Source organism: Hemiscyllium ocellatum, chromosome 37, assembly GCF_020745735.1.
Source record: "Hemiscyllium ocellatum isolate sHemOce1 chromosome 37, sHemOce1.pat.X.cur, whole genome shotgun sequence".
Lineage (NCBI taxonomy): Eukaryota > Metazoa > Chordata > Chondrichthyes > Orectolobiformes > Hemiscylliidae > Hemiscyllium > Hemiscyllium ocellatum.
Genome location: NC_083437.1, coordinates 22,356,569 through 22,368,694, shown reverse-complemented (window position 1 = coordinate 22,368,694; position 12,126 = coordinate 22,356,569). Strand labels below are relative to the sequence as shown.

The 12,126-nt window shown below is 40.9% G+C and overlaps 1 protein-coding gene across 1 annotated transcript in view; it reads left to right on the top strand.

Moving 5' to 3' along the window:
- The first annotated feature begins 5,172 nt into the window (after positions 1 to 5,172).
- The window catches only part of ano11 (anoctamin 11), a 54,568-nt gene continuing 47,614 nt past the window's right edge, over positions 5,173 to 12,126 (top strand). The window contains exons 1-2 of the mRNA XM_060851933.1: positions 5,173 to 5,304; positions 8,540 to 8,636. Coding sequence (XP_060707916.1) covers positions 5,173 to 5,304; positions 8,540 to 8,636 — 229 coding nt within the window. The remainder of the gene's footprint in view (positions 5,305 to 8,539; positions 8,637 to 12,126) is intronic.

Genomic DNA, 12,126 nt, shown 5'->3' with positions numbered 1-12,126 from the left:
TGTGTTGAGTTAGCACGTTCTCCCCGTGTCTGCGTGGGTTTCTCCAGGTGCTCTGGTTTCCTCCCACAGTCCAAACATGCGCAGGTTAGGTGAATTTGTCAAGCTAAATTGTCCCTTAGTGCACAGGAATGTGTAGGTTAGGTGCATTAGTCAGAGGAAATGTATAATAATAGGGTAAAGGAATGAGTCTGGGTGGGATACTCTTTGGAGGGTCAATGTGAACTTGTTGGGCCAAATAACCTGTTTCTACACTGTAGGGATTATATGATCTATCTAATAAATCAGACCACAAGTTGAAGGAACACCTCATCTTCTGCCTGGGCAGCCTACAGCCCGGAGGACTCAACATTTCTCCAATTTCAAATAATCTTTCCACCCATTCCCTGACTCCTTTTCCAGGCCCGTCTCCTCCCTTCCATTCCTCTAACTGACCCTTCCCTGCGGCTACCCACGAGATTCTTATCGACCGACCAGCTCATACCCACCACTTGTATTCACCTATCACTACCTCATCACTCTGCCCCTTTCCCCACCCATAACCCTTCTGCCACTGTCCCCCCACCCCTCATCTGCAGCTTCACTTACTCTCAACTTCATTACTGAAAAAGGGTTGTATCCAAAGCATTGACTTCTCCACCTCCTGATGCTGCCTGGCTTGCCGTGTTCTTCCACCTTCCTGCTTGTCTACACTAGAATGTAAAAGGCTGCATCATCTCTATAGAAACCAGTACAATACAGTAATGTTTAGCCCCAACTTTTGTCTCCTTTTTTAAGCACTAATTCAAGCCTGCATTTGTTTCTATTTTGTATAATTTTCTATAAATGCAAACTGCTCATAAATATAATAATTGATGTAATTTTACAAAAATATAAACCATAAGACCAAAGAAAGTATGAACAGGAGGAGGCCATCAGTTCCTTGAGCCTGCTCCACCATTCAATAGAATCATGGCTGATTCGACATTCCTTTCACCCACTTTCCTGCCCTTTCACCATAACCCATGATTCTTTACTGATCAAAAATCTATTTCAGCCTTAAACATACCCATGGACTCTGCCCCAACAGCTCTGTGGCAAGGATTTCCAAAAGCTCTCAACCCTGTGAGAGAAAACAATCCTCCTCATCTCAGCCTTGTATTGGTGCTCCTTTATTCTGATGCTCTCTGCTCTTAGAACCTTCTATGAGGGGGAATCATCATCTCAGCATTTACCCTTTCAAGCCCCTTAAGAATCGGATATGTTTCAATGAGATCACCCTTCATTGTTCTAAACTTCAGTAAGTATGGTCCTAACCTGTTTAATCTTTGCTCATAAGACACTCCTTCCATACCAGGGATCATGTTGGTGAACCTTCTCTAAACTGCTTCCAATGAAATTATATTTTTCCTCAAATAATGGGATCAAAACTGCTCACAGTACATCAGATGTAGTCTCACCAGCGCCTTGTACAGTTGCAGTAAAACTTCCCTACTCTTCTCCTCCAACCACCTTGAAATAAGGGCCAACATACATTAGTCTTCCTGATTATGTGCTGCATCTGAGTGCTGGATTTCTGTGTTTTGTGTAGAAGTATCCCCAAATCCTTTTGGGTTGCAGCTTTCTGTAGTTTCTCTCCATTCACAGAATGTTCTGTTTTTTTATTCCCCTTCCAAATTGAACAACTGCCCATTTTCCCACATTATACTCAATTTGCCAACTTCTTGTCTACTTATGTAACCTGCCAATATCTCTATGTAAATTGACTGTATCCCTTAAATTATCTGCCTTTCTAACTATTTTAGTGCCGTCTACAAATTTAATCATTCCCTTCCTCCGAGTCATTAATATATATTGTAAACATTTGCAATTCCAGTACTGATCCCTATCGAACCCCACTTGTTGTGGATCACTCATCTGAAAAAGAACTGCTTATCCCTACTTGCTATTTCTGCTCCTGAGCCAATTTTCTATCTATGCCGATGTACGACCGCCAATATCATTGGATCGTATGACTTAATCTTTTGTGAGGTACTTTGTTGAACACCTTCCGAAAGTCCAAATGCAACACATCTATTGGTTCTCCTCTATCCACTCTGGTTGAGACTTCCTCAAAAAACTTTTTTTTAAAAGCTTAAACACGATTCCCCTTTCACAAAGACATGCTGACTCTGCTTGACTAGATTATGACTTTCTAAATGTTTTTCTATTACTTCCTTAATAATTAATTCTAATACTTTTCTAAAAACAGATGTTCGGCTGATCAGCCTATAGTTACTTACCTTTTGCCTCCCTTTTGAATAGGGGAGTTACATTAGCAGTTTTCCAGTTCTCTTGTACATCTCCAGAATCTAATGATTTTTGGAAAATTACAAGCAATGCATCCACTCTCTCTGTAGCTACCTCTTTTATGATCTTAGGATACAAGCCATCAGGACCAGGGGACTTATCTACCCCTTATCTGCTTTTAGACCCATTAGTTTGTCTAGTGCTGCTACTTTAGTGATAGTGGTGTGATGGTACTTAATTCCTACCTCAAATTCTTTCATATTAATGAAATAATTGAAGTGTCTTCCACCATAAAGACTGATGCAGAATATCTGTTTCAGTCCTGTGTTATTTCTTTGTTCCCCAAAACCATTTCTCCAGAGTCATTTTGTAAACGGCATTTGTTCACTTTGACATTCTCTTACTTACATATTTTAAATAAGCTCTTTTTGTCCGTTTTTATATTCCTCACTAATTTGCCATTATAGTTTATTTTCTCTGTCTTTATTTTGTTTAGTCCTCCTTTGTTGGGTTCTGAATTTATCCTAGTCTTTGGCCTGCTTTAAATGCTTTTTCTTCCAACTTAATACTCTCTTTAACTTCCTTGGTTAACCATAATTGGTTTATCCCTCTCTTAAAATCTTTCCTCCATACTGGGATATATTTTTGCTGAGAGTCCGGAATAGCCTCTCTAAATGGCTGCCACTGCTTGCTTACTGTCATTCCTGCTAATCTATCCACACAGTTCACTTTAGCTAAATTTATTCTTATTTCATTGTAATTCCCTTTATTTAAATTAAACAGTTTCCCGACTCAAGTTTCTCACTCTTGAACTGAATATTAATTTCTATCGTGTTTCTATCACCATTTCCTCAGAGATCTTTTACTGAGAAGTAATTTATTAAACCTGCCTCATTACCCATTACCAGATCCAAAAAAACCTGCTCCCTGGTTAGCATCAAAACATATTGCTGAAGGAAACTGTCCCTAATGTATTCTATGAATTCGTTGTCATAGCTACCTTTTCCAATTTGACTAACCTAATCAATATGAAGATTAAAGTCACCCATAATTTTTGCTCTATTCTTTTTACACACTTCTATTATGTGTTGCTTTATAAATTTTTGCATGGCTACTCTTTGGAGTCTGTACATTACAACCAATGTCCTCTTGTTGTTTTCTCCCTCCATCCAAATGGACTTTAAATCATCCAAGCCTAGATCATCTCTCACAATTGTTCTCATTTCATTGCTTATTAACAGTGCTACCTTACCGCCTTTTCTAATCCTCCAAAAGCTCAAATAACGGCAAATAAGTTTCCAGTGTTGATCTCCATGTAACCATGTTTCTGTAATGGCTATGAGGTCATATTAATTTACCTAAATTTAAGCATCAGTTTGTCTACCTTATTTCAAATGTTTCATGCATTAAGATACAAAGCTTTTAAGTTTGTTATCGCATTTCCCTACACTTTTATGGTTCCTTGGTTCAATATGTTGTTTACACATTCTGTCCTTTCCTTTATTTCATGGTAACAATCAGCCCCCTCAATAATCTGCAGTCTTAACTTCTCCTATACCTTTGATTTTCTAATTTTCCATGCAACTAAACCATCCCCCACGCTGTTTACCCATGTTAGTTATGCGATTCACCAGAATACATAGATGAATTGTCATATCGGAAATAATATAGGTAAATTACACAGTAGGAAATAGATATCCAAGGGTAAGCTGTATTCGTATGAATGGATATCCAGAAATAAATTACACAGAGAATAATGGACATCTAGGGGTAATTTCCTCATTTTCTAAATTCTTTCATGGAACGTGGGCATGACTGGTCAGGCCTGCATTTATTATCATTCCCTGATTACTCTTAAGAAGATGGTGGTGAACCACTTTCTTAATCAGCTGTTGGCATTCCCACAATGCTGTTAGAAATGGAATTCCAGGACTTTGACTCAGGGATGGTAAATGAACAACAATATAGTTCCAATTTAGGATGGTGTGTGGCTTGGAGGGAAAGTTTTGGGTTCCTGTGTTCTTATGTATCTGCTGCCCTTGTCCTTCAAGATTGTAAATAATAGAGTGGATTACACAGCAAAACGTACACTTACACAGGAGGGGTAATTCAAACAATGTTAAACACTAGAGAATGAGGTCCACAAAGAATGATGGGCACATATGCATGAGTTACACAGAATAATGAACCATGCTGGTAAGTTATACATGAAGTATTGGGTACTGAAGTATGTATTTTTATGTGACTGCTTTTTGTGTCTGCAGAAGTGTATCTGTCAAGATACTCATATGTGACAACAAAAGAAGTGAAATCTGAATAGGTCTTTTACTGATGAAATGGCTGATAGGTAATGCAACGTTGCGGATGTCAGTCTCATTTAATAAAGTGAAATACAATATTGCATCTGCCTCATGTTGATTCTTTGCAGAAGGCAGTCTTTCTTTAGCTCTATTGTGTCTCCTCCCCCACTGTATGCTGCATATTTACATTATGTTATTAATATTTAATTAGTGCCCAGGAAGCAGCTACCCTAGAATATTTTTTATTCTAAGTAGATTGAGGAGAGAAAGCAGCATTACAACTGCTAGATTTTAGAGACAGAACTGCATTTAAAATCTAAAGGTGTTGAGAGCCCCAGAAGCTGTTTTTTTTAAATAAACAATGTAAACGGGAATGCTGAAGACTTAATGCAGTTCATTGCGCCTGTGCACTGCACATCTGTATGAGCAGCAAATGAATCTACTGTTGCATTGATTGTCAGAGCCAGATATGTGGCTGTAAAATGCTGATGTCTTTTTTCAGTAAAAGAGCTAAAGTTCTCCTCACTGACTGGAGGCATTAGATAAGGTCTGTGTGCTACAGTGCTTTTCTCCCATGGCCATGTTTGATGTGCTGTGAGATTGGAAGATGCTGCAGAGTGAGAGCTATGAGACTCAGAAGAATCGTAATGTGCTAACGTATTTAGAAAAGGATACATCTCGGGTTGTGATGGACACATATGGAAGTGTTCAGAATGGGGGCTACCGCTCTACTGTCTATGTAAGTTGCCTTGTTTATTCTGGTACTAATTATAATGATGCTAACTGCCCTGTTTCTCAGCCTTTGAAATAAACATCGTGCAGACACAACTTTTGAATTGAAAAAGGTTGAGTTTACCTTCTGTATAAAAATCAGCTGTAGTTTGGTAAATTTATTTCAATGCAACAACTTTGATTGTTTGAGAGGAAACGTAACAGATTCCCTCCAGTGTTGCTGTTGCAGTAATGTATTCAGTATGGCTCAGAAAAAAATTAATTACATTTTACAGCTGTGTTTATGCTACACAATACTGTTCTAACATTTCACATTTATGGTTTAAAAAACAGCTTTTTTAAAAATTGCAGTTAATTATGAGGAGACTCTCACTCCCCCTTCCCCGACTCCCTGTAATTAATCAGCTACATGTGCTACGTGGTCAGCAATTTTCCATTGTTGCATATAAAATCTGCCTCTTCCTTTTCAAACAATGGCAATATTTCTGGCTGAGGCAGGGTAGCTGTCCATCTTGTCTAACATCAACTCAAATGCTGGAGAGACCTTTTTAACTTGATCCTCAGTCACAAGAATGTGAGGGCCCTCTAGGCATATGGATCAGTAGTAGGCCTCTTGCTTAGAAGCTGCTAGATTCAACTCCAACTCTAGACAGTTGAACATGGATTCTAGATTGACTCTCCTGTGTAGTATCGAAAGACTGCTGCACGATTTTGAAAATGCTGTCTTTCAACTCGGACATTGAACTGAGGTCTTGTTTGTTCTTTTTAATGAGCACTAAATATCTCACTATTGAAGCTGGGTAGGGGAGATCTCTCTGATATCCTGGCCAGTTTCTATGCCCCAATCACCATCACTAAAAATAAATTATCGAGATGTTATCATGCCTCGGCTTATGGGACTTGCGATGTAAAAATTGCTGCCATTGCTCCCTACCTAAGCACATTGACAATGCTGCTAATCTGTTTCATTGGCTGTAATGTGCTTTGGGATTTACTGAGATTAAGAAAGATATATATGTATCCCAAGGTACCTCTTGGATATAATAAACTAACTATTCCCATCTCTTATATCCCAGTTGAGGAGGTGGCTATGTGTTTCAATAAGAATATCTAGCTGGAGAATTTTACAACCGTGACCAGTGTCATTTGAACATGGCTTTAACATTTAGTTTGCAACACGTGGCATTGATCAGCAATCAACACCAGGAACCCCGACTTGTTTTGCTCCCCACTTGCCCATAACCCCTGGACAAAGAGGCTAATAGTGTGTTGTCCATAACCATCCTGGTTTATAGGTAACCACACAGATTTTTATGGGGTCTGCAGTAAATTTGGTTGCAAAATCTGAATCTATTGCTTTGAGAATAAGGAAGGACTATAACCAAATCCAATATGTTAGAAGGGGACCTAGTCTCCTCCAACCTAGTTAAAAATCTCACAACACCAGGTAGCTGACAAAGGAGCAGCGCTCTGAAAGCTTGTAATTCCAAATAGTCCTTTGGACTACAACCTGGTGTTGTGTGATTTTTAATTTTGTCCACCCCAGTCAAACATAGGCACCTCCACATCATGTCCTCCAACCTAGATTACTGTATCTGGTGCTCCCAATGTAGTCTTCTCTACATTGGGGAGACCAAGTGTAAACGAAGGGAACGTTTTGCCAAGCATCTTAGCTGGGACCTCAACTGACCTGACCTCCTAGTCCCCACCCATTTTAATTCCCTTTCCCACTCCCTTTCCGACATGACCATCCTTGGCTGCCTCCATTACCATGGCGAAATTAGAAAATTACCAAATTAGAAAAAACAACACCTCATCTTTTGCCTGGGAAGCCTACGGCCTGGACGACTCAACATTGAGTTCTTCAATTTTAAATAACCTCCCATCCCATCATCTGACTCCCTTCCCAGCCCCTCCCTCTCCCTTCTATTCCTCTCATCGAATCTTCCTTCTAGCCACCAACCGGATTCATTCCTCCCATCGGCCAACCAGGTCTGTGTTCCTCTATCTCCACCTCACCACCCTGCCCCCCCAATTCCCCCTTATCTGCAGCTCCCCTTACACCCACTCCCCCCGCCACCGTCTTGAAAGGTCACACCCGAAACATTGACTTCTCCACCTCCTGATGCTGCCTGGCTTGTTGTGTTGTTGCATCCTCCTGTCTGTCTACCTTGAATTCCAACATCTGCAGTTCTTTTGTCCCTAACCTAGATCAGTTTGTGGCAGACCATGGCTTTCAAAAGACAGGTGGGTTTTGAAGTAATGTAAATTACAAATATTGTTTCTTGAGCTAGTTTAATTGTTTAAGTATTTTGGAGAATGATTTTCCATATTGTTTCTCCTAAACTTTCACTTTTTAAAAAATCTGCCAGGCTATTAGTGTGCTGGAGGATGTTGTGAACTATGATATCCAAGGCATTATAACTGTATGGGTTATATTAGCGTGCCAGCTGCTCTTTTCTTGTCCATCAGTTGTTTATATATTTGTATGTAACCAGATCCTTGGCACTTAACCTGTCTACATATTGAAGCCAAATCTTGGTTGTCTGTGTATGTAAACCTCAGTAATTGCCCAGTGCCACTAAATCAGTGACCACAATAACTATGTTGTAGTGGGAATGTGGTAATGGTAGGTTTGTGGTGCATTTGTAAAATGAGCATTTTAGGTGCAGATGTATATTGCGTTTCGTGATTGTAATGATTGATATCTGTGTTCAATGACTAATGCCTCTGCTTGCCCATGCTCAATGGCAATAACTGCATTCACTGCTTAGTGTACTGGTTCGCTAGTTAATACTGTTGCTTACCATTTAAATGATGCTTGTTTATATCGTCAGTGGTCACTGGGTAATGACATTCTCACTTGTTAATCCTCATACTTTACTTATGCCTGTGTTGAAAATGTGTTGCTGGAAAAGCGCAGCAGGTCAGGCAGCATCCAAGGAACAGGAAATTCGACGTTTCGGGCATAAGCCCAATCTTATGCCCGAAACATCGAATTTCCTGTTCCTTGGATGCTGCCTGACCTGCTGCGCTTTTCCAGCAACACATTTTCAGCTCTGATCTCTAGCATCTGCAGTCCTCACTTTCTCCTCGAAGATTTTATGCCTGTGTTCACTGGTTAATGGTCAACATTTACTAGTTAATGCAAGGTCTCTATTTTCACTGATATGTTTTTGAGTTCATGCCTGTGTTGGTTGCTGTGTTAAGTGAATAACTCCATCTCTGCTGTTATATTGTAGGGGGATGAGGATGATGAGGACTTGTGTATTAATTCCAACAGTGGTTACAGCCCTGACTGCAGAGGGAATTATTTCAATGATGGGATAACAAAGATCGGTGAGAACCTTATTTGTGTTCTGCTTGTTACTGTGTCTTGATTCATATGTTTCACTTTCACCTCTCATGATTTTTTTTTCTTTAGTCTCAATGCTTTTTAATTCTTTACGTTATTATCATGAAAGCAATAAAAAGATGGTTAAATCTGTGCATTTTTGTATCTTGGACAGAAAGGTGCAGTTTTTCGGTATACCCCAGTCGGTGTGCATACTTGAAGCAAATCATGATTTATGACAGAAGCTTCCATTCCAGGCAGCCTGTGTCGTTTTTTTCTGGAAAATAGGAATTCCTATAAAAAGGAGCTCTCTGTGACCAGCAGGGTGTGCTAATATAGAGTTAGTTATGTCAAGCAAATTAATATTCACAAATTCTATTGCCAGTCCCACTGCAACATGGGAGAGAGCTGTGGTAAGTCTGGGAGAATAGAGGGTAAACAGGGTAATGCCTGCAGAAGTTCACCACACATTTAAAAAACAATTTTGGACTTGTCATCACATCTCAAAATGTTTTACATACAAAGGAATTGCAGACCAACATGAGTATGCTCCATGAAGCTGAGTCTACCAGCCTTGAAATCCTGCTCCTGAAGAACCAACTCTGATGGACGGGCCACTGTGTCCAAACCTACCTCTCACAATAGGTTCTGTTTTCCCTGCTCTCAACTGGCAATACTAAATGAGTGGCTAAAGGAAAAGGTAAAGGGTACGTTCAAGGTCGCTTTAAAGCACGGAAGCATTGTTGCCCCTGATATGGTAGCACGGCGGCTCAGTGGTTAGCACTGCCAGGTTAGATCTCATGGAATACAGGGACAACTAGCCAGTTGGATACAGAACTGGCTCAAAGGTAGAAGACAGAGGGTGGTGGTGGAGGGTTGTTTTTCAGACAGGAGACCTGTGACCAGTGGAGTGCCACAAGGATCAGTGCTGGGTCCTCTACTTTTTGTCATTTACATAAATGTTTTGGATGCGAGCATAAGAGTACAGTTAGTAAGTTTGCAGATGACACCAAAACTGGAGGTGTAGTGGACAGAGAAGAAGGTTACCTCAGATTACAACAGGATCTGGACCAGATGGGCCAATGGGCTGAGGAGTGGCAGATGGAGTTTAATTCAGATAATTGCGAGGTGCTGCATTTTGGGAAAGCAAATCTTAGCAGGACTTCTACACTTAATGGTAAGGTCTTTGGGAGTGTTGGTGAACAAAGAGACCTTGGAGTACAGGTTCATAGCTTCTTGAAAGTGGAATCGCAGGTAGATAGGATCGTGAAGAAGGCGTTTGGTATGCTTTCATTTATTGGTCAGAGTATTGAGTACATGAGTTGGGAGGTCATGTTGTGGCTGTACAGGACATTGGTTAGGCCACTGTTGGAATATTGTGTGCAATTCTGGTCTCCTTCCTATAGGAAAGATGTTGTGAAACTTGAAAGGGTTCAGAAACGATTTACAAGGATGTTGCCAGGGTTGGAGGATTTGAGCTATAGGGAGAGGCCGAACAGGCTGGAGTTGTTTTTCATGGAACATCGGAGGCTGAAGGGTGACCTTCTAGAGGTTTACAAAATTATGAGGGGCATGGATAGGATAGATAGACAAAGTCTTTTCCCTGGGGTTGGGGAGTCCAGAAATTAGAGGGCATAGGTTTAGGGTGAGAGGGCAAAGATATAAAAGAGACCTAAGGGGGCAACGTTTTCATGCAGAGGGTGGTACGTATATGGAATGAGCTGCCAGGGGATGTGGTGGAGGCTGGTACAATTGCAACATTTAAGAGGCATTTGGATGGGTATATGAATAGAAAGGATTTGGAGGGACATGGGCCAGGTGCTGGCAGGTGGGACTAGATTGGGTTGGGATATCTGGTTGGCATGGACTGGTTGGACCAAAGGATCTGTTTCCATGCTGTACATCTCTATGACTCTATGCTGCCTCACAGCACCAGGGTCACAGGTTCAATTCCAGCCTCGGGCGACTGTGTGGAGTTTGCACATTCTCCCCATGTCTGCATGGGTTCCTCCAGGTGCTCCCACAGTCCAAAGATGTGCAGGTCAGGTAAATTGGCCATGGTAAATTGCCCATAGCGTTAGGTGCATTAGTCAAAGGGAAATGGGTCTGGGTGGGTTATTCTTTGGAGGGTTAGTGTGGACTTGTTGGGCTGAAGGGCCTGTTTCCACACTGTAGGGAATGTCATCTAATCTAATCAGAAAGCTGCTGACTATTTGGTGTGGCACCTCCTGATCCATCAAGGTTCAAGCCCCTTCAATTGAGGCTGACTGAGTTGACTCCAAGGTGGAATGGCGAAGGAAGGAGAAGAAATTACCCTGAGCTGTGACATCTACTTGCCCAAACAACAACATGCATTACTGCAGAAAACAAATGGATTCAAAGGTGGGATGCTTGGTCATCTGAACATTAGTCTAGCCTGATAGATATCATACTCAATTTAGAGGGACCTCCAAAAACAGAGATGGAGAGATCTTATTCGCTGAGCAAGAAGCAAAATTTAGAATAGAACAGCATAAAGAAATGTGTTTGAGTGGTCTTGTCTATATTCCATTGCCATCTTTACCCAGTCAATGTTTTTAATTAAGGGTATCCTTTAAGTCTCACTGTGGGATCTGAGTGAAGTCTAACTGACACTGTTATGTTGCACTGAGGGGGTGCTGCATTTTCAGTCATGACTCTCTTTAGATTAGACTGTTTCAGAAGGATGTTAAACATTCTTCAGCACTATTCAAAGGAGAGCAGGGAGTTCTCCTAGTGTCCTGACTAACATTCCTCCCTTTAACACCATAATAGTGATTCAAATTATTGCTATTATGGGATCTTTTCATGTGCAAAATGACTGCTAATTTTATTTGAACAACACAAGTAAATCAGTATATCTGAAGCTGCTTGCGATATTTCTGACTGATCTGATACACATGAGGGAAAGTACATAATTGGCTCAGAGTATAGTCCAGTTTTATGGGATTCACATAGAACATAGAACAGTACAGCACAGAACAGGCCCTTCAGCCCACGATGTTGTGCTGACCACTGATCCTCATGTATACACCCTCAAATTTCTGTGACCATATGCATGTCCAGGAGTCTGTTAAATGTCCCCAATGACCCTGCCTCCACAACTGCTGTTGGCAACGCATTCCATGCTCTCACAACTCTCTGTGTAAAGAACCCGCCTCTGACATCCCCACTGTACTTCAACCAGCTTAAAACTATGACCCCTCGTGTTGGTCATTTCTGCCCTGGGAAATAGTCTCTGGCTATTGACTCTATCTATGCCTCTTATTATCTTGTAAACCTCAATTAGGTCCCCTCTTCTCCTCATTTTCTCCAATGAAAAAAGTCCTAGCTCAGTCAATCTCTCCTCATAAGATAAGTCCTCCAGTCCAGGCAGCATCCTGGTAAACTTCCTCTGAACCCTCTCCAAAGCATCCACATCTTTCTTATAGTAGGGCGACCAGAACTGGACACAGTATTCCAAGTGCTGTCTAACCA